This window comes from Mesoplodon mirus (assembly GCF_964341445.2).
Source record: "Mesoplodon mirus genome assembly, chromosome: 17".
Classification (NCBI taxonomy): domain Eukaryota; kingdom Metazoa; phylum Chordata; class Mammalia; order Artiodactyla; family Ziphiidae; genus Mesoplodon; species Mesoplodon mirus.
In genome coordinates, this window is record NC_138993.1 from 50,040,444 (window position 1) to 50,064,404 (window position 23,961).

Below are 23,961 nucleotides of genomic sequence, written 5' to 3' on the forward strand. Positions count from 1 at the left end.
CATTTGGGTCTAACTGGGAATAACTAACATTGAAAAGGATATATCACAGATTAAAATGAAGCAGGCTTTTCTTGGGTTAGTCCTTCATCTCCACAGAAAATTCAGAAATAAGAAGGATATGGAAGTCACTGTAGTTTGAACTGTATATTGATAATCTTGCTGCATTGGAAACTATCACAAGAAGGATTACTCATTCATAAAGGCTAAGGACCTAATTAAGGAGTTAATGTACGATGGTTTGCAGCTGAGATACAAGTTGGGGAGCAATTTTGGTGAGAAGTCTTACTATGAATATCACCTTTGGAAACATAAAGGTATTTGCTCAAATATAAAGATATTTTCTCTGAGGGACTATAAGCAATTGCTTCTGTTTGGAATAAAAACAGTGATATTTGGAAAATTTACTCCAAGTCTATTTCTTTTTTTCTTGTATACTAGAAACTAGCAATTTAAGTCATATATTAATGTCTGTATTGTTTTCCTAGGGCTGTGTAATAAAGTAGCAAAAAAGAAGTTCTACATCAGCAGGTTTGGTTCTTTCTGAGAGGTGTAAGGAATAATCTTTTCCATGCCTTTCTCCTGGCTTCTGGTGGATGGCTGGCAATTTTCAGCTTGTAGATTCCTCACTCCTCTGTCTTCACATGGTGTTCTCTTTGTGTTTCTGCCTCTTCATACCATCTTCCCTCTATGCACGTTTGTCTCTGTGCCCAAATTTCCCCTCTTGATAAGAACACCAGTCATATTGGATTAGGGCCTGCCCTAACGACCTCGTTTTAACTTATTATTTTTGTAATGACCCTCTTTTCAAATACTAGGTCATCTTCTGAGGCGCTGGGGGTTAGGACTTCAACTTATCTATTTTTAGGGAACACAATTCAACCCATAACAATGCATTATCAGTAAAGCTCACATTTTTAAAGGAAATGTGATCCCCAATGTTTTATACAGCTGGAAACGTTGGTTTACACACCTTATGCATGGAAACAACGCATGTTCTCTACCTGGTGAAGCTTTCTGAAAATCTAGGCCCAGGACACCAGACACTTCCTGAAGTTACTATCGGTATTTGAGCCCCTGATCACTTCTTAGACAGTGAAACAATAACATTTCATCAAAGGTGGTTTTTCTTTTCTTTTTTTTTTTTTTTTTTTTTTTGCGATATGTGGGCCTCTCACTGTTGTGGCCTCTCCCGCTGCGGAGCACAGGCTCCGGACGTGCAGGCTCAGCGGCCATGGCTCATGGGCCCAGCCGCTCCACAGCATGTGGGATCTTCCCGGACCGGGGCACGAACCTGTGTCCCCTGCATCAGCAGGCGGACTCTCAACCACTGCGCCACCAGGGAAGCCCCACAGAGAGGAATTTTAACAAACAGACTTTGCTAGGCTCCTACCTGTCTACAGCCCTAATTCATACTATAGTCATCTATGGTGACAGCTCCATTACTGGAAGAGGTCCCTCTGTCTACATTCTTTTAGGCAGTTAGGGGCGGAGGTCAAAATTCCTTCCTGAGTCTTTTGGGCCTTGATTGTTTACAGCTTAAATTAACCCATATGCCAGAGACATTTTGGGGTGGCAAATTTTGCTCCCCTACAGGTGATTCTCCCTGGAGTTCATTGCCATCTCATAGTTTCCTTGTAGCAAGTAAAGTTTATGCTTTTCTCGGTAACTTATAGAAACTTTCTTACAGAAAATGGAAGACTCTTAAAAATAAAACATGGCAAGGTAAAGTATGCAAGATAGCATTATATGATAAAAGTGGGCAAAGAAGTAGCTTCCATCATTATGTTCTTTCAAAAAATAAAGTTCAGATGTGAAAGTCTGGACTTTTGAAATTGAAGACGTACCAAACAATATCAAAACAATTAATTCCATGTTTCAGAGCAGAGAGCAGGAGATGTTCCTACATGAATTATTGGTATTGCGGACACATAGGCTACACAAGGGGGCCCCTCAAACCTGTCACCTTCTATCCCATGTGGAGGGATACAGGTAGCAAACTAAAAAGAGCTAACATTTTATTGAGTGCTTACTATGTTCCTCACATTTACATATATTATCTTGTTTAATCTTTACAACAATTACATTATTTTCCTCATTTCCAAAATTAAGTTTTATTGCCTAAGTTCACATAGCTAGGAATTAGAAGAGCCTGGATTGAAAGTTATCTGGCATAAATCTATGCCTATCATTGTATCTTCTGGTAAGGAAGATGATAGGTAGGTAGATAGATAGATGATAGATAGATAGAAAGGTTCTAAGAAGGAATTCAAAAGATGATCACATATTCAGTGAGTGTGTTTTTGTTAGTGGATACGTGACTAATTCCTTCACTAGGCTGCAGGTACTTTGAGGGCATTGCTATGTCTTATTCATCTTTGTGGGAAATCCAGTCTCATGCCCAATGTCTGTGCATAGGAAGGATACCTTAAATAGATGCCCATAAAGGAGACACTGGTATCTCCTTGAGGCAGATAACAAAGATGACTTTTTAAGACATTAAGCAATGTGCCTGAAATCCCATAGCTGGTAAGGAGCAAAGCCAGAATTGTAGCCCAGGACTCCAGTCCATGGCACTTCCCGTGATACTGCAGCTTCCTCTACTCATTTCCCCTCTCTGTTCCCAGATTTCTCATTTTACAAGGCTCTTGATGACATCTTAAGCTCTGTAGAAAAGTTGGGGAACGTACAATATACATTGAACTAATAGGTACCTTTAGACTTCAAAAGACAGACAGGTAAGTAGGGAGTTCATTGAGTTTCTACAGGGTACCAGGCATATTGCTAAGAGCATTACTAATCTCATCTCATTTAGTCTTAACTATTCCATGATGTAATAGTGAGTGTGGTCCCATTTTATGAATGAGGAAACTGAGGCCGAGGGAGGTTAAGTTGTTTGTCCAAGGTCATACACCCAATCCAGGTCAGCCTGACTCTAAAAGCCAAATGTATTCAACTACACTAAAAAGGGTGACATAGTATGGTGTCTCTCAAAGTTTTATTTTAATCTGTACAGTGAATGACTGAGACTGCTTCTATTTCCCTTACTTAAGAGAACCAGATTTTATGGAGTCCATTTGAAGTTGTAAACCTTATTGTTGTAAACCAAAATCCTATTTTCATTGAGATATTTGAATGTGATCACTACTCATTAATGAAATGAACTGATAAAAACATTCGAAGCGTGTAATGGGAACAGTGGTCCTTCAGAGAGGGCTAGAATTCTTTGCCTGTGTTCTTTTGTCTTCTGCCAGGCTGCTTAGCGCACTCACCCATGGGGGACCTGCCAGCTCTGTTATAAGTTCCGACCTTCCCATCAGCATCAGCTAATCACTGGCTTCACAGTTCCACCCACCTAGCCTTCCTATTGCAAATCACTGACATGCTTCCTTTCAGCAGGAGCTGGTAACTCCAGCCCCTTTCTGCCCTTTGCTGAGCCGCCTCCTTCCTATTATCTATAGAGGCTTAATACCCACTCTTAAAGAGAAACCTGATGTCAGGGTGTCAGCAGGTGCCACCTTTGCTTCTGCTGCTGCTGCTGGCCAAAAGCCTAGACCAGTGACAGTTGGGCTAGAATGAGATTCCTGCCGTACTTGGGAAAGGAATAGGTTGGGGCACAGGGGTGATGGTGACAAATTAAAATTACGGCCAAAGCAGAGTGGAATAGCAGCAGCTACGTGGAAGGTGTCGTTAACGTTCTAAAGAGGATCTGAAGTCATGCTTGGAAGATGTAACTTACAACCTGAGGATTTCTTTTTCTAGCTGTCTTGCTTCAGAATAAAGAGATGAGATGCCACGTATCTGCCAGGTTGTGAAAACCTTCATAAATTTTGAACATTTGCTTCCTTGATTTTGGATGCGGGTGGATATTGTGTACATGTGTGTATCTGAGTGGTCTTAAAGAATAGTTCTCACCTCCTGAAGTGAATGTTCAAAGCTTCTTGTATCAGACTCTAGGATCTCACATCCTCACCAGTGTTGGGGGGGTGGATATTAGTAAATACTTCTAGCTCCTGTATCCTCTAATTGACACAGTACCGAGAGCATGCCCACAGAGCCTAGGAAAAAGCCATCCTACCCACAGAGATTGGCCAGGAGTAGCCTGCCAGGCTGCTGGGTCTCCTGGCTGGGGAGCTGGATTTGGGGCTACTGACAGGAAGTCTGGTGGGGCTTTTCTACTTGCTTAGGCTGGAGGCTTTGGGTTGGAGGAAGAACAGTCATCTATCATTCTTCTCCAGTACTGTATTTGGTCCTGCACCATGCCCAGATCATACTGGGGTCTCTTGTGTGGTTAGAGCCCTTTCAAATCCTTGTTTTCTGTTTAGAATGAAGAGTGTCTATTGAAACCAAGCAGTATTATCCTGCCAAATCAATATCACTGGGGCTGAGTCCCCTCCTTTTGCCCCAAACTTGTGTACTAAGGAGATTTTCTCCATCTTAGCTGTTCTTCTGCAGAGGATAATTCTATTCACGAGTGCCTCACTCACAGTCAAAAAATGTTATACTTGAGCTGGCCGGGCTACCCATAGCCACAGCCATTCTAACTTTCTAGCACTAGCAGCCCTTCTCCAGGGACCCAGTTTGCCAGAGGAAGATGGGCTCCAGAGAGGTGTTGCTGTCCAATTGCCTCATAAACCCAGAACATTTAATGAACATCAGGAGGCAGTCTGTGGAGTCAGACTGGCTTGTTTGAAATCTTTCCCTGGTGCCAGCTGTGTGACGTTGGCTACATTACTTAAACTCTCTGAGCCCAGTTTGAAAATAGAGATACTAATTTTTTGTTGCCGTTGTTGTTGTTTTGGGTTTTTTTGTTTTTTGTTTTTTGTTTTTTGCTGTACGCGGGCCTCTCACTGTTGTGGCCTCTCCCGTTGCGGAGCACAGGCTCCGGACGTGCAGGCTCAGCGGCCATGGCCCACAGGCCCAGCCGCTCCGCGGCGTGTGGCATCCCCCCAGACCGGGGCACGAACCCATGTCCCCCGCATCGGCAGGTGGACTCTCAACCACTGTGCCACCAGGGAAGCCCCAGAGATACTAATTTTTATCCCATAGACCATGGTGATGCAAGGTGTTAGGCTCTGATGGGTTCCACAGATATGCAGTATTCTCAACACAGCCCTGGCAGCCTCGGCTCCACCCTGCCAGGTAGGCGCTGTCTGCATAGCTGTTAATTTTGCCGCCAGCAGCTTACTACTGAGCTGAGCAGACAAGAGGAAATGGGGTCAGCCTAACATATTAACCAGGAGGACTTGTTAGGAGCTCATGTAAAACCCTAGCTATCTCTAACCAACCAGTCCAATACCTCATCCTGTAAATATTTGGAGAAATTATAGTTGCAGAGAGGATATAACGCAAATGGGATGTAGCCAAATAAATACTCTATTTTGACCATTATTAATGTTAGCTATCATGCTTTATACATCCAGGGTCTCTGGCCTAGGAAACACCTGTTACATATTTATACATCTCAGCCTATCCTCATTTTATGTACAGCCATTGTTTTGGTGGTAGAGTTCATGTAAGATGGAAAGATGGGATAATTCATTCAAACCATATGATTTCCAGGAATAAGCTTTTCTATTTTGTATTCCTGTCTCTTCCTTTAGCATTTTGATTTTCGCAGCTGTGATTGGTTTATCTTGAGATTTAAGTAGAATGAAGAACTGGCAAACTCAAATAGAAAAAGAAATCCAGGTCATCCAAACTGAAACTGTATTTTGGGTCATCAAACTGAAATGTATTTGACCTCTTTCTGTTTCTACAGCTGTAAAATGGAAAAAATTACAATCAAGTCTATAATTTTATGGGATATGAACAAAGAACTATGAAGTACTTTTAAAATTAAAGTCACGCCCACCTTAATTTCCAGCTTTTAGCATAAAGTTGGCACAAAACAAGCAGTTCAATGGTTGATTTCATGAGTCAAATAACATTATATGTGGTATATAGTTCTTTGTTGACCTAGAAAATTCTATGGTGGAGCAGAAAGAACACTTAATTGGAAGTCAGGAAACCTGGATTCTAGTCCCAGAATGACCTTGGACTAATTGGATGATTTCCCTTCTTGAACTTTGTGTTCCTTATTTGCCACTTGAAGGAGCTGACGCTCTCTCGTTCCCCCTTCCACTGCTAACACATTAGTGATTTTATTTAATCAATATAGCAGGATTATAGTACCTACAGTTTTCCCCTGATATCTAGTAGAGGTGAGTGGTTCCAAGATGGGGGAAGAGGAGGAGGGAGAGGGGAAGAGGTGGGAGGAGAAGAAGAGAAGGATAGGAAGAGGGAGGAGGAAAAGGAAGATTCCTTTAGATGTCATGGGGGCAGTACCAGCCCCATGTGAAATTCTGAAATAAGCATGGTTTGTCTTTGTACTTCTCCTCATCCTTCACTCTTTCAGCTCCCAGCTCCCATGCCTCTCTCTCCAGATGTCCAGGTAAACAATGTCTAGCTGATGTTCTAATCTTCCCAACCTCTCCAGGGCTGCCCTACCCCAGAAGGATCCATACCCCAAATACCCTCCCTTTCTGCCCCCAGTCCAACCATACATCTGAACTTAGCTGCACATTGGGAGAAACCTAATTAATGAATGCTTAAATAAGAGTGATTTAATCTTCAACCTTCCTTCAGATACTCAGTTATATATTTTAAAAAGAGGGTGCCTAGACGGGAATAAAGATGCAGACCCACTAGAGAATGGACTTGAGGACACGGGGAGGGGGAAGGGGAAGCTGGGACGAAGTGAGAGAGTGGCATGGACACACATACACTACCAAACGTAAAACAGATAGCTAGTGGGAAGCAGCCACGTAGCACAGGGAGATCAGCTTGGTGCTTTGTGACCACCTAGAGGGGTGGGATAGGGAGGGTGGGAGGGAGACGCAAGAGGGAGGGGATATGGGGATATATGTATACATCTAGCTGATTCACTTTGTTATACAGCAGAAACTAACACACCATTGTAAAGCAATTATACTCCAATAAAGATGTTAAAAAAAAAAAGAGGGTGTTGGCAACTATGTTTTAAATAAAGTGAAGGGCAAAATGCAAGAGGATGGGGCAGCGTTACATGGTACCACCACAGTCCTCCAGCACCCCTGGGATTCTGTTCCCCACAGCCCTTCTCCAGAAGCCTCTCCTGCTTTTCTCGCCCTCTTCTCATTCTCTTCATCTGAGCACCTGGACGCCGGGAAGCTGGGTCTTACCACAATAGTTCCCTTGGGGCACCACAGCTTCTTTGTCAACTAATCAGGATATACATGAACAAACATAACCAAACAAATGAATAAATGATCAACAGCTTCCTTGGTGATGGCATTAGGAACTGTACCTGTGAGAATGGAAAAAGCACTGTGTGGCTTCTCTTACACTGACCAATGCTTGGATTGTTATAGCCTCAAAATAAGAGCAAGGAGGGCAACCAGTATTTACCTGAAATGAGGGATCACTCAAGGGATTTCTGTTTTCCCTGTAAAGCCTATTTATTCCCAGCCAGGTCTTAAACTTTAGTGAGAAACAGGGAACTAGAGTTTTTCCACTTCATCCTACAGCCTTCCCTGCTCCTTCCAAGCCCATCTCAGCATGTGTGGCTCAGGCCAGAAGTTCTGTTACAGCTGCAACCATAAGGCATGGACCCCAGCTCCCTGACTACATCTGACGAAATTAGAGGGAGGGTCAGTCCTCCCAACCTCTCCCAACAACTGACGAATGCAGTAGCAGAGTAGTACTGGAGTCCAAGGGTTTACCAGGGCCACTTGGCTCTGACCCTAAGGCCTGGACACCTGGTCTTGATTACACTGGAGGGTGTTGGTGCTCCCCTAATCATGCAACTAAAAGTCAGCAACACAAGGGCTGTATCTCCCCTCTGGATCCCTACAGCCCTCTCTGTTGCTCCAGAAAGCAATGGGCGATGAAAGACACCTACATCCTCTTGTTTTCATGATTGTCTCTGGTGATGTTGTTCTTGCTGGCTTGTTTGTACAAAAGGATACAAAACAAATAATTCATCATCTAGTTTACTGCTTTGTAAACTTTTTTTATATTCCTGAGAAAAATGACCATAGACAGCTATGGAAAACCTTGCGTACAATTCCCAGAGGTCTCTGGATGGGCTGAAGATACATTTAAAGGACCCTAGATCAAGACCTCTGAGAGAACGAGCCATCCTTGATTCTTGATCAGGACAGGCAATGCTTGAGATATCAGCTGTCTCTGATAGTAGTGTGTATGGTTTTAGAGCAGGTGCAATCTAGAGGCATTATAAATATCAAAAACATTCTACTTTTGCTTTCTTTTCCCAGACACCACACCTAAAATAGAACCTCTCCCTTTCCCTATGATTCTCTATCCTTTCACTATTTATTTCTTCTTCAAAAACACTTACTACTACCAGATTAAAAGGGTCTGCAAATGTTGGGAAGCATGGGCTATGCTTATTTTTTAAAGCCTGTTTGTTTTATCTTCAAATAATATGCTCAGTATGCTTTCCTTTAAATTGTAAACAACTTTTCAGATGATGTACTTGAAATTTATGGCCATGATCTATTTGCTCATCTAAAAAAGTACAGTGAGGCATTTTCCTTATATTTCAAGACTCTTTGGGTAGTCTTAATTGTGTCTGTTATACTGCTAGGCAATCCTGAGAACATCTCAGTCAGAGGAAGGGGATTAAAAAGCACATTAGGGGCCTCCCTGGTGGCGCAGTGGTTGAGAGTCCGCCTGCCGATGCAGGGGATATGGGTTCGTGCCCCGGTCTGGGAGGATCCCATATGCCGCGGAGCGGCTGGGCCCGTGAGCCGTGGCCGCTGGGCCTGCGCGTCCGGAGCCTGTGCTCCGCAACGGGAGAGGCCACGACAGTGAGAGGCCCGCATACCGCAAAAAAAAAAAAAAAAAAAAAAAAAAAAGCACATTAGTATGGATGTATGTTTATTTGATCTCATCATCGACATTAGTTATTACCTCCATATGTATGATTGGAATACATAATCTCAAGTTTCATTAAGTCTTATTCTTTTAGACCCAGCAGGCTCTTGTATCAGCTAATTAACACAAATTAACATGGTTTTCGTTTTTAGAATACCAACAGATTGTCAAAACACAACAATGATTATGTTTGCTCAATTGGGAAAGACACAGCATGAACAGCATCTTCTGCTTCATGAGAAGGAGTGGGCTCTATCTGATCATGTCTCTGCATTTATAGAGTTGACTAAAGATCAAGAGGAGAGTTCCAATCAAAATATCTCTGAATAGAGAATATCGTTGTGAGTACACATCCAACTCCCTGTAGAATCTCCAAGATCCTCTCCAAGATGGTGGCTCAGCATCCCGTCTCAGCTGAGGGATGATTTGGTCAAAGAACACTGATCATGTAGCTACTCTTAGCAGTGTGCTGGTGGCTTAACACAATTGATGGGAAAGTGTGCCTACTCTTTCAGAAGTTAACTCTGAAAGTACAGACAACAAGCTACAGTATTGTTATATAAGGTAGAAGATGATAAATACCAGAAAAGGGTAGAGATTGATTTCTGTTGCAGGCCAGGAAAGGGCCAGAAGGACTGAAGGTTACTTCTAGCTGGAGAGGATTTAGCGACAGTGTGATGTGAGAGAAGCCATTGAGTTGAGCCTTGAGAATGAGGAGGATTTGAATAGGCAACGATGGAGAAAAGTGTCCCCTAGCACCTGAGAAAACGTATGATATGAGGAGCTCCAGAACTCTCTAGCACAATGCTCATTTATTCACCATAAATTGCATGTCATTTGTGCTGACCTAACTCTGCTTAAGACATCTCTTGCCATAGATTAGCCCCGACTTGGTAGTGGCAGCAGAGACCAAGGGGAATTCTTCATTAATGCAGTCTGATGCTTCGAACTGCTTTGCTGATAAATGCTGGAAAGAAGCAGAGTAATGAAGGCTCTACAGTATCACAGAAGCTCAGCCAAGAATACAACTCAGTGTAACATCCAGTTTTGGAGGAAATTTTTGAAAATCTGCGATTAAGTAGGGAAGTTGACCACAACTAAAGTTCTGCCTTTCAGGTGCTGGCAGAAAGCAAATAATGATTGAACTAGTCAGATAGAGACAACAGGTCCTCTGAAGGATTACTCTGTGACAGTTGGGGGAAAAAAAGCCGGTTTTCTTCAATTGTAACTGATGTATATAAGGGAGATGTCACAGGAATAGCTCATACATGAAACAAAATTGACATGTTCAGGGAGCCTAGTTTCCAAAGACTTGACTTTGAACACCAGAAGAAACAGAAATAGTCTCTGAGGGGGTAATAAATTGAAAGTGAATCCAGATTTTTGCTCCTCCTTTCATCTTGTTTGAAATTCAATATACCCTCTTACTAGATCTGTTTGTGTTTTTACCTTTTTATTAAACCAAATTTCTTTGTAAATATATTCCGAGTGCACTTTCACATATATGCAAAACTTTACATGCATTTGTAGATGTAATTATGGCACATCTGCTTTTTCAAATGCAGTCTTTTATTTATTTTTTTTCTTTTTATGTTGGCTTCATCACCACCTGGTCTCCCTTCCACCCATATAATCCTTTACTTAAAGTAATCTTTGTGGGCACCTAGGATGTGTTGTTGCATATTTTCTGCAAGCTCATTAGTCATAATTTGCATATATAAGCACAGTTGTATAGGGAGTTTTGCATTGGTTTGTTGTATACAAAAAACCAGCATCATATTAATCATACTTCTTGATCTTGTTTTTCCACTCACCATTTTTTTGTGGAAATCACTCCAAGTCAAAAGGTTGACTTCTCATCCATTCTTTTTAGTGACTGCATTATGTTTCATGGTGTGGATATATAATTCAAGGTTATCATATTTTTATTGTCGGGGGAGATAGCTTTTAAATGTCATCAAAATAATTACATTTTAAAACACCTCCAAAATTATTTTTAATTTTTAAAGGCCACTAAAATAATCATGATTCAATTGCCAACAAGACAGACTTATACAAGCATGTTTTTATGTACTGCTCATGTATTGATTTCATGTATTTTTAGTATTGATCAGCTATCAATACTAAGAAGCTAATTAGACTTGGGCACATTACAGGGAGAAACTGGAGGCTTCTATTGCTCATACTGTACCTCCTCCCTGCCCCCCAGAAGTAAATAAAAACTTCAGCTTCGCCATCTGGGCAGGGGAACTGGCAGGTAAATACCCACATTTAAATTATCATTCCAAATGAAACTAGTTTGGGCCGGTTTCCATTGCACACTCATTCAATAACAAAGTTCTGCCAACTTGGGATTACTCTTATATGCCTCCAGTCTGCTTCTGTCAACGTTCTGTTTCCTTCATCCCTCCTTCCGTATTATCCCAAGTTCAAAACACTTTCTTGCTCTCTTCTCCTATGCTTTTCATACCTAAATGGCTCGGTCATTTTTCCTTGGCGAACTAATCCTCTTTCTTTGTACATGCTTCCCGAATGTTCCCTAGGCTTTCCCCTCAGTAGGATCTCTGGTTCCTACTCCTCACCACAGGCTCCACCACAAAAATCCCTTTCCTGATTGTTAAGCAGTGATTAAGTTTGAATTGTTGGAATAGCTGTTGACTTTCTTTCCTCTTCCATGGGTTTACCAAAGCCCTGAGGGCACTCTGCCTTGTCTTACTCATCTTTGTGGGCCCAGAACCCTGTAGCACAGTTCATGGGGACTTCTATGCAGCAAACGCTCAGGAGATGTTTGTTGGGCTGACTTTGTTGCGTTGAGAATCGTGGCATCGCCATTTTGGCTCACAAAGTCCGTCCCTTGTCCCTTGTGGGTTCCACACATACTTTAGTCACCAGCTCCCTGTGAAACATCTCCTACCTTTGTTTCCTCCTTCCCCTCTCCTTCTTCCCCTCCCTTCGCTCCTTTTTATTCCTCTCCTGTGCTGTTGTACACAGGTTCTCTGAGTAGCAGTCCTGCTTCCTCTATCTCTTCAACCATGTGTATTTAACAGAAACTGTCCAGATCTTAGCTCTGGCTTTGTCACTTCCCTGGTCAAAAAACCTTCAGTGCTTTCAGCCCATTGGATAAAACCTAACTTCACAGCCTGGCTTTCAAATGTCCCCCATGTGCTGGTAGCAAGTGTATATCCAGGCTTAACTATACCACCCTACACTCTCTTGTCATATACTGGATATTGTGTATTTTCACGTTCTGTATTTGCAGATTTTAGCTGTAATGTGTGCCTTATTTATTTCCTTTTTTTTTTTTTTTTTTTGGCACCTAAATATAGACTCATCTCTGTTGTTGATAACTTAGCCATTCTGGAGATCTTGAAGATCACTGTCAGATCCCACAAGACCTGCTTTGATTTCTTACACCCAGATGTCACTCTCTTTCCACTAAGTCCATTGTTTTTTGTTTATGCCACTCTTCTGGTTCCTTTATTTTATATATATATATGATTATATTTTTATTACATTAAATATGACATCATATAAATTATTTACTATATATAATTATATATACTACATATATTTTATATATAATCATTTATATATAAATATATATATACATACCCAGATACATGTACAGATGTAATATATTTGTTGTTCCTTTTAGTATATGTATATTTGATTAGTAGATTGTAACCCTTTTAGAGACCATGCTTTATTGATCTTTGTTTCTTGCATTACATGCTTCAAATAGGTTTCTTGAACATAATAAAATTTTTAAAGAACAATTTAACTATTTCTTACAAAATCCCCAGTAACTTTGGGCCAGTTTTAACAACATTTAATGGGAGAAAACTAAAGCCAGATCTTCATGACTAAAAGTCTGGTATCAGAAAATGTTTTGTTCTAAGAACTTTCTAAGTTTAAACAAGAAGTCATCTTTACCTGCATATTTTAAGTAATACTCATTACTTAAAATAGTATCAAATAGTATTTGATACTATTTTAAGTAATCAATATCAAATAGTATTTCAGGATATCAAATAGTATTTCAGTGAGTTATTCCCTATTAACCAATATCTTGGGGCAATAATGAGCGGGAATATTTTTGGCATATTCCCAGTTTTCTAAGATGTGCTAATCCATATGCACCTCCATTGTTGAAAGATGAGATGTGATATTTACATTCATAAGGCATGTAAATGCCAGACCAAGGCATTTTTCTCCATTTAAAAAAAAACTTGTTCCTTCTCAAGTTTAAGTAAAAAACGAGCTGCATCCTGACCTAAGTAAAAACATGTGCCGTATAATTCTTTGTTATGTACAATTATTGCTTTCTTAGGATAATTTTTTTAAAAGAAAACAATTCACTCAAATAAATGAATTTTTCATTTCCTCCAGATTCATTTGTTATAAGCAAGAAATTTGCCAGCCAAAATGAATCAAAGGACAGGAGGAGTCTCTCACGATTACAGGATTGGAGAAGGATTTTTACATTGTAACAGTAACAGGTATATGTATAGGTATATATACATGTATATATAATCAATTTTTTCACCAACATTTATTACATAAAGTTGTACTAACAGATACCTTTTCTGTTTCTGTATATTAATTTCTTTGCTCACTTCAGGTGGTGTCTTTGAAAAATAAAACAAAACCAAAATAAATAAAAAACAAGGAACTCTACTAATTGATCTACTATTGTTCTCCTAAATTCCTGATGTGTCTGGATCTGAGCCAAAGTCAACATGGGCATCATTTCACAGAGAATATGCTGAGATGTGATTTTGAAAACTCTGAAGTCCTAAGGCTTTCGCTCTTATTCTTACAAGGAAAACTTTGGCAATTATTGAGAATCTCATAGATGCTAGAACAAGAAGTAGGATTGAATCTTGACTGATGACTCTTTCCTAAACCTTAAAATACAAGTCAGGGTGTGAATTAGCTCCCGTCATAGGAAAAATGACTCAAACACGACCTGTGTATTTAAAAGGGCCCAAGAAAAGGAGATAATGCAAATTACTTAGATAGTTATATTCTTTAAAATTGATTAAAGGGTTTTAGAAAGAGGTTTATTTTCTTTGGTTGAGGGACTAGAATTTAACCTGGCACAGGGTTTCTCCTGGATCAGAAAGCAAAGACCTTTTCTTTCTTCTCATTCATTGCTTAGTACGATTCATTTTGTCTTTCATGGCCATCTGCCTTATTTTGACCACAATACAAACAAGTACGCAATCAAACAAACATGAACGCAAAACCCCCAGAACATCTTGTACATGAAAAGATCAGCATAATTTACTATAGCGTTACTAAACTTATGAAATATGACTATCATGTAAATATGCTAGTATCCCATCATCAGAAAATGTATTTCCAGGCTAAAGACCTGAATTCAAGTACGACTATAGAACAAGATTAAAATTGATATCAAACACACAGAAACAGTCATTACATATTTAAGTCACATTTAATCACACGTTTCAGAATATATTTTTCTGCAGAACTAGGTTTAGTGAGAGTAGCCTTGTTTTTTTTTTTTTTTTTTTTTTTTTTTTTTTTTTTTTTTTTGCGGTACGCGGGCCTCTCTCTGTTGTGGCCTCTCCCGTTGCGGAGCACAGGCTCCGGACGCACAGGCTCAGTGGCCATGGCTCACGGGCCCAGCCTCTCCGCGACATGTGGGATCTTCCCAGACCGGGGCACGAAACCGTGTCTCCTGCATCGGCAGGCGGACTCTCAACCACTGTGCCACCAGGGAAGCCCAGTAGCCTTGACTTTTTAATTGCTTTTGTTCACATACTCCTGGAAAATTATTGCAGTGACGAGTTATGTCAATATCTAAAATTCTGGAATATTTTTGATCAATGTGTATTTTCATTGGTGATATATTTAGGGACCTCACCATGCATAATCTTCCTGGGTATGTTTCTGCAGACTCTGAATTAGGAAATGGCTGGAGCCTGGAGATAAGGGTTTAGGCTTGGCTCTGTCCTTAGTGGTCGTACGACTTCAGGTCTTACGTTGCTCCTCTGCATATGTGAACATCTATCAATCTGTTCATTCTCTTTTTTCTTAGGAATGTACATGGAAAACAGCTCAACCTGGATGTGACCCTCAGGTAATTTCTGATGTCCTTCTCTCCTCCTAACTTTATGAGTGAACATATCACACCTTTCATGTGTTGCTTAGCAGGGACTTTCCAGACCCCACTTGTGGCTTAAACTCCATTCTCTTAGAAAGGCTGAGAACCATGATATTGCCTTGATGATCTTTCCTGAGGGGGGGTTTACAGTTGGTGACAGATTTTTATCCTCAGACAGACACAGTCCTATATGAAAAGCTTTAACCAAGGTGTGAATGGACTTGGTTCCAGGTCAGAGTAGTTCTACACTGCATGGACCCTGGAGGATGGGAGCAAATCAATGATCAGACAGCCCCACTAGCTGGAAATTAGGTTCTTAAGGTAGGTGTTAGTATGAGACAACATTTCCCCAAATCTGTGACATTGAGAATGTTTATGATGTGACTCCTCCCACCCCTCCTTCCACTGCTCAATACATAATTATTTATGAGGGATCTTTATTTAAATTTGATTTTTGCTACCTTTGGCTACCAGGCTTGTAAGTAATGGGAGTTTGTATTTTCCTACTGCTACACAACTGGATAGTACTTCAAATTATTAGAAGTGTGACTCCTGAAAAACTAGGCTGAGTCTCATGTACTCTTTGCTATTTTGATTTTGGAAAATCTCTAGATTACAAGGGAACATTTTTTTAAAAGTTTATATCAAATCTAATTTTCTCGAGACAATCCACCAATTAGTGTCTGTTCCAAATTTTATCTCATAAAGACATACTAATGAATAAAACAACTCCTAAATACAAATCACACTCCCTCTGGCTAATAAACTATAATCACCTCTGTCTAGAAACAGGGGTTCTTTATTTTCCCTCTGACCTTGGGCTGCTTCTGCTTCTCTGGCCATTTTGCTGTTTCCAACCCTCTCTCTCAATGTCAGCTTATCCTTAGGTGCTAATTAAAATGGCAGGTGTTCAATTGATCATTAGCACGTTTCAGCTACTGCTCTGAGTGCAGAAGTCCCTCAAGTGATTCTTTGTTCCTCCCAATATAATCCCTCTTTCTCCATACATTTTCCCTGCTTCTTTTCCCCAGTAGGTCTAACTGCTTCTTAAAGAGAAAGCAGATAACCTAGCATGCTGTCCCAGCTGTTCCTCATTTATTTCTCAGGCTTGTTCCCTCTGAGTAAAACAATACAACCATATTTTTTTCTTTTAGGGATGGCCAGCTGTTTATTTATTTTAAGCATTTCAGAAAAAGAAAACAAAACAAACCTCTGTTAAACAGATTTTGAACATCCCTCTTTCAAACTCTATGGTATCCAAGTAGACATATGGACACACATTTTTAAAAATTATTTATTATATTTTTTTGTGGTAAGAACACTTAACCTGAGATCTACCCTCTTAAAGCTTTGAAGTGGATAATGCAGTGTTAATATAAGCGCTATGTTGTACAGCAGGTCTCTGGCTCTTGTTCATATTGTATAACTAATATTTTAAACTTGTTCAACAGAAACTCCTATTTCCCCTCCCCCCAGTCCTTGGCAACCACTATTCTACTCTCTGTTTCTGTGAGTTTGACTATTTTAGATACCCCGTATAAGTGGAACCATACAATATTTCTTCTTCTGTGTCTGGCTCATCTCACTTTGCATAACGTCTTCCAGGTTCATCCTTGCTGTTGCAAATGGCAGAGTTTTTTTCTTTTTCTTTTCTTTTCCTTTTTTATTGAAGTATAGTTGTATTCTTTTTCAGATTCTTTTCCCTTATAGGTTATTACAAAATATTGAGTATAGTTCCCTGTGCTATACAGTAGGTGCTTGTTGGTTATCTGTTTTACATATAGCAGTGTGTATATGTTAATCCCAAACTCCTAATTTATCCCTGCCCCCTTTTCCCCTTTGGTAACCATAAGTTAGTTTTCTGTCTGTTGGTCTATTTCTGTTTTGTAAATAAGTTCATTTATATCTTTTTTTTTCAGACTCCACATATAAGCGATATCATGTGATATTTGTCTTTCTCTGTCATACTTCACTGATTATGATAATCTCTAGGTCCATCCGTGTTGCTGCAAATGGCATTTTTTTCATTCTTTTTTTATGGCTGAGTAGTATTCCATTGCATATATATACCACATCCTCTTTATTCATTCATCTGTCAATGGACATTGAGGTGGCTTCCATCTCTTGGCGGTTGTAAATAATGTTTCAGTGAACATTGGGGTGCATGTACAAGGGAATCCCCATAAGGTTATCAGCTGGTTTTTCAACAGAAACTTCTTCTTTTTAAAGGCAGAATACTATTATATGTATGTACATAACACATTTTCTATATTCACTCATCCTTTGACGGACACTTAGGTTGTTTCCACACCTTGACTATTGTGAAGAATGCTACAATGAACACGGGGGTGCAGGTATTTCTTTGAGATCCCAGTTTCAATTCTTTTGGATACCTACCCAGGAGTAGATCGTATGGTAGTTCTATTTTCATTTTTTTGTGGAACCTCCATACTGTTTTCTCTCTGGCTCCCACTGCCCCACTGGATGTTGCTGTACTATTTCCCACCTGCACTGTGTTAGGAGAAGTTGGAGAGAGGATATTACTGTTTCCAGTATAGGCAGAGCCAGTGTTTTTAAGGATTGTCCTGTCCCTGAAGGAGCCAGCTGAATGGAGAGGAAACTGAAGGTCAGTAGATGGCTAAGGCATCCAATGTTTAGCAACTCCTGAACTTTAAATGACAAACGAATTTGCCACATTTGAATGGTACTTATGGTTTGAATCAGACCTCTTAATTTCTCTTCGGGCTGTGTTTCTCAAACTTGTCTACACCTCAGAGTCACCTGAGGGTTTTTCAAAACTACTGATGCCCGTGTTTCATCTGCAAAGGCTATGACTTAGACAGGGCTGTGGTCTGGGCTTTGGAATTCTTAAAGGTCCCCAGGAGAATCAATCATGAAGCAAATGTTGAAAATCAGCGTTTTATCTCAGTTTATCCTGCTGCCTATGTGGAACAGGAACCAGAAGCAAGAATAAGGCTTTACAACTACTGCCCAGGAGAATTTCACTTTGTACCTGGGCCCTCTAGATAAAAGAGAGACTTCAGCCTCAGATGCAGTGATTCTGATCTTTATTTAAATGTATCCAGTGGTTGCTTGGGTCCCACCAGTCAATTTAGGGACCTCTCCTCCTGAGGAGAGGAGCTAGGAACAGCCCCAAAGTGCTTCTCCAACACCCACCCTGAGTAGGGCAAGTGCAAGATCCCCTAGGGGCCAAGGCAGAAACTTGGGGAAAATAGAGAAAGAAAGAGCACCCTCCTCCCAATTAGTCCCACTTCATTTGTCCCATTTATTCATGAATCAAGCATATGTATGAAGTCCTGTACATTTGAGTCCCATGGATTAAATATCCCATAGGCTCTTTGCAGAGTGAGAACATGCTAAATATATTTCTACAAGATGGATTCTTTTATTTCTGAACACACAAGGTAATTGGGATAACCTGGAGTAAGCAAGAAGTTATTGAATAAACCAATTGTGGTATCTTTATGCAATAAAAATTACTTAAAAATAAAAAGAATTGAACTATTTATATACATAATAATGTACATGAGTCTCAAAATGATTACGATGAGTTTAAGTAGTGACACCCAAAAGAGTACATATTATGTGATTCCAATCATAGGAGATGCACATTTAGTCTATCATTATAGAAGAGATCAGTGGATGCCTGGACATGACAAAGAGAAGACAACAGGAAGGAAAGGAAAGGGAAGAATTAAAAAAAGACATGAGAAAAATTTAGGGTAATGAATACTATCATTATTTTGATTATGGTTAAGATTTGATATATATCAAAGCTTATCAAATTATACACTTTACATAAGTGCAGTTTACTGTATGTCAATACAATACCTCAATAAACCTATTTTAAAGCATCCAGAATACAGAAGAAAAAGAAAGATGGTGCCAAAAGTGAAATGATATTTAGATGTATAACTAGTATTTTCATATAAAAGCAGAGAAAGTGGAACAGAAAGTATATTCAAATACACTTTAGGAAAAAAATATCTTTTCCGAATTATAAACCATGCAAAGCTTTTAATCAAAAAGTCTCACTATTAACTCTGCAAAGTTGATAAAAATCACGTAGTATTAAAGGAAATGTTAGTGATAATATGCAAAAAGAGTAAATATAAAAAGATATATTTTGGGGCTTCCCTGGTGGCGCAGTGGTTGAGAGTCCGCCTGCCAATGCAGGGGACACGGGTTCGTGCCCCGGTCCGGGAAGATTCCACGTGCCGCGGAGCAGCTGGGCCCGTGAGCCATGGCCACTGAGCCTGCACGTCTGGAGCCTGTGCTCCGCAATGGGAGAGGCCACAGCAGTGAGAGGCCCGCGTACCGCAAAAAAAAAAAAAAAAAGAATGTACAATAGCGATGTGTTCCTCAGAATACACAGAAGACTTTCAATTCAACCCCTCTCACTAAAAAGAATCCTTCACACAACCTCCCTTACTTAGTTATTATAAAGAGAGGCAGGAAGGAATAGAGTCAAGAGGAGAAAAACTTGAAGTGTATCCTCCTCAATCCAGGATCGCTTGTTCCCCAGTCTTCCCCAGGCTGATGGACGAGAAAGCAAAAAGGCAACTGCAAACAGGGGGACAATGCAGAGCTGGTCTTCTCCGTTCTCTCACTGGCTGTTCCACCAGGGTATTAGCAAGGAGAGGGAGGTGGTGGAGGGGGCCGTCTCTGCCGATAAGTATATACCAGTTGTATTTAGCCAAGTAACATCTACCATATTATCACACTCACCCTCTCGCAAACTTCAAGGTAAGCTCTTTAATTTTGCCTTGAAATAAAGTATCAATAATGTACATAAATGATGAGGATTATCCAAAACTACTAGAAATCTTTAAAAAATGGTTTTAATAAAAAATGGGAAAGGAAGAAGAATGCAAAAAGTATGTAGAACCATTTTGATTTCAAAAGAAGATCTTGAATTTTTTGACTTACCATACAAGTTGGGAGGAGTGAAAGGATTTATGTGGCATCACACAACGTCAGGATGAAAGTGAACTTAGGTAGGAACCCAGAGACAAAGAGAAAGAGGACTTGCAAGGGACCTCTAACGGCATCTATAAGAAGGTGGGAGGTGAATAGGAGAGTAAGGGGCTGAAAGAATAAAAGGTTGTCTTTAGAAAAACTGGGTGTTAGAGTTCAAGATTTTAAAGATGGAGAGATTTGCGAGCATCCATTTATCCACAGAGTGGTGATGAGAGTGGATTGCTTCAAAAGAAAGATAATGCTGATATTTGTATTAACATTGTTCAGGGCACTATTCTAAGTTATTCACGTACATTTACTCATTTAATCCTTCCAACAACCCTTCAAAGTAAATATTATTATTTTCTCCTTATGCATTAGAAAATAGAGCAGTTAAGAAGCTTGTCCAAGATCATATGGCTGGTAATAATAACTCTTGGATGGGAACCCATCTTGTCTAGCTCCAAAGTTCAGCTCTTAATCACCACACTACACAGCTTCTTTTATAGTAGGTAAGTATAACTGAAACTCAGGATAAAGATAAAGATAGTTACCATTTATTGAGCACCTACTATATGTATAAATACATATATATATACATGACAAATTACATATATATGTATATAATGTCTAATCCTCACAAAGTCCTGCTGAGGCTCAAACAAAACAAAACAAAACAACAATCGAACAAAATACACATCTAGTAAGCAGCAGAGTTGGTATTGAAAAATCTGTTCTGACTATTCTATGTCCACCATACAAATGCAAAAGGATGATCTTTTGTAGTACAAAGTCCTCTGGAAAGTATGATTATCACTTAATATTATCCATCTCTTTAATCAGAATAGAACTTTAAAAAAATTGTAGTAAGGAACACCTACTGATAATTTTGAAATAAAAGGTAGGAATGGGTTGATTAGGAGAATGTTCCATAACAAGAAGGAACATGAACACATATAGGTCAATAGGAAGAAGAAATTCTAAAAAATTCAAAAGGTTCGTGATAGGACAACCAAGATAGGTTTGCATACTTGGCTGTTTTTTTCCTAGAATTTGTGAAAGTCAATTTCTGAATTGATAATATTCTTCCTGAGAATATCAGAACAATTTGGAAAGATGAAAACCTCAACTTTCTCCAAATCAACTTAGTCCCTCAGTCTAGTCAGATTTCTTTAGTCCAGCACAATCTTGCCATACTCAGTTCTACCCCCTCTTTTGAGAAGGAGCCATGAAGAAAAAAATTTTAAACGAGAAGTTGATGTATCTTTATTCTACTTTATATTCACCCTTTCTCTCTGATATTATGGTCATAGAATTTATGCTCTCTTTAAAAGTTGATGTTTTGCTGTACTAAGCAAGAACTTATGACTTATTATACATAATATTATATATATATAATTATTTTATAAGCAAGCACTTATTTTACTGGGTTGTGTATCATGGGAAATTTAAAGGCTCTGCCCTTGAAACAATTACAAACTGTTGAGAGAAAGCAGGATGTGTGCATGAATTTTTCCAGGGGAAAATTCAGAGACAAATTATGTATAGTCTGGCTGCCGCAACCTCCTGACCAACTTGTCCAATTAAAAAACCCATTTCCTTATACTGAAGAGCACTTTTTACGAATTCATTTCTTTTAGGATACAAGAACATCTAATCTTTAAAAATCTCTAGCTAAATTTATGATTTTGGCACTTAAATAGTAATCTCATATTGCAGCTCTACCAATAATGATGCTTTCCAACATTTCAAAATAGATGATCTCTTTCTGATTCCAATCTATCTTCAGTTTGGCCTTTATTCTGCTGCAGAAACCAAGCCCAGTCTACTTATTTGCAACTGAAATTTCCAGACATTGGGGCCATATCTCAAATACCCCGCAGCTTTGTCTCTATCAAAATCCTACCCTTCTTTTATTGTCCAAATGCCAAACCCTCCATTTACCCTTCTCTGCTTACACTGTGTGGAAGGGATCACTTTCCTAAATATCAGCCATTTACTTATTTTTTCAAATAACATTTATTAAATTATGTCACACATTATATTAGAGATAAACACAAATTGCTAAGGGAGCTCTCAGAATTGTTATCCTTAGGGGCTTAATGTAGGATAAAGCAGAAAGTGGATGAAGATATGGCTAGAAAGGTAGAACTAAAAAATATCATAAAGGGTCTTGTATTCCTTGGTAAGGAATTTAGATTTTTATCTTGTATAATGCTTCTGTAAGATTTTATGTTTTCAAAGGGGACTCTACTGTCATATGTTGAAATCATGGAGGCATGTGCCTTATTTTCTTTTTTGAATGTGAAGTCCTTAAGGACAGGGACTGTGTTTCATTCATCATTAGATGCTCTACATCACTTTCAGTGCAGACCTAGGTCATGCATGTTGTACAATGGAACTCTAGATCAGGGGTCCCCAATCCCGGGGCCACGGACCGGTAGCGGTCGGCGGCCTGTTAGGAACCGGGCCGCACAGCAGGAGGTGAATGGCAGCAATGCTAGTGAAGCTTCATCTGCCGCTCCCCATCGCTCGCGTTACCACCTGAACCATTTTGCTCACATTACCGCCTGAACCATCTCCCATCGCCCCCCACCCCCGTCCGTGGAAAAATTGTCCTCCACGAAACTGGTCCCTGGTGCCAAAAAGATTGGGGACCACTGCTCTAGAGCATATGTTGAAATCCAAAGAGACAGCAAAGCTCTCCCATGAGAATCTTCCTGAAGCTTAGGAGAGCTAATGGGATCAACTGGTTAAGTAAACAATTTAAATTAATACATCCAAGTGAATTCATATGATTCTATGTGAATTTTGCTTAATGTCAAACAAGCAAGTCCAGAAAATACGATTGTTCAAGTTCCCTTAGCCATGTGAACTCACCCACGTTGCACATGTATAAGGTTTTCAACACTAATTAGTGTACTAAAAAGAGCCTCTAATATGATAGAGTGTATTCACCCTAATGTTGTGTTGCCATGATAACTTGCCTTTTATATTTTCATAAATGTAATTTTTTTCACAGAAGCATTTACAGAAAGTTCAAGTATTATTTTTCGTAATACCCCTTGCATATGGAGAGGGTATTTCTGAACTGTCATGTAAAACAGAATGTCACTTGTCTTCTAGTCACATTATCTAGAAGAGGAATAAGAGGACTGATACTTTCTTTGTGTTTGGAAAGTAAGGAGTTAAGGAGAGCTTATTATAAGAAGGTGAAAATCACTGTCCCAATCTGTGCCTGGGACACATGTCTAAGCCTGAAAGAGTGAGAATGGGTGATCTCCAGTCCTGATGGGAGGAAGAACACTGGAGAAAAAAATGATTGAACACCCTCGGTTCCTTCTACACAGGGTTAGACACTTAGGCTGGGTCAGCCATTCTCCAAGCATTTGAATATCAGCCAATTAAATTGGCTCATAATTATAGAGAAGTCCTTTAACTGAACATTTCTGCTTGGGAAGGGATAAAAGATGAATTCTGGCAATGACCTGAGGATCCAGTCCTACGATTAAAGGTTTAGTCTATGATTTCCTTGAGATACAGGAGTTTGGCTTCAGACTACTTCAGCTGGGTGTATCTGCATTGTTCAAGACGAAGTATTTTTCAAAAGGGTGTAAAACTAAAAGAAGCCACCAGGATAATAATTCCACACTTTTTAATAATGAATTACTGTGATCAATACAAGGAAGTTCAAGTTTAAAATAAATGCTGCACCTGAACCCAATTAGAAGAGAGCCATCATTATTTTCTTGCTGTTTGAATCCAGTTTTTAAAAAGCACAGAGGGGTTATTTAAATGGCAATAAATGCATTGTAGAGTCTTTTTTCCCTAACTACAAAGCAATCTGTTGTGTTGGAAGTTAGACTAGCAAAACAATTGAGATGCTGACAAAGCAGCAGGGAAAATAAGTGGTGTTAGGAGCAGAATATCTAAAT

The 23,961-nt window shown here is 39.6% G+C and overlaps 1 protein-coding gene across 3 annotated transcripts in view; it reads left to right on the forward strand.

The window, feature by feature from the left end:
- Nucleotides 1–23,961, forward strand: part of LOC309792517 (uncharacterized protein) — a 210,971-nt gene that overhangs the window by 165,421 nt on the left and 21,589 nt on the right. For 2 of the 3 annotated variants that reach the window (XM_082602189.1, XM_082602190.1), the window contains 3 exons: nucleotides 9,069–9,257; nucleotides 13,306–13,415; nucleotides 14,981–15,022. In XM_082602189.1, the coding sequence (XP_082458315.1) occupies nucleotides 13,342–13,415; nucleotides 14,981–15,022 (116 nt within the window). In that variant the 5' untranslated portion in view covers nucleotides 9,069–9,257; nucleotides 13,306–13,341. The remainder of the gene's footprint in view (nucleotides 1–9,068; nucleotides 9,258–13,305; nucleotides 13,416–14,980; nucleotides 15,023–23,961) is intronic. The other variant, XM_082602191.1, reaches the window with a different exon arrangement.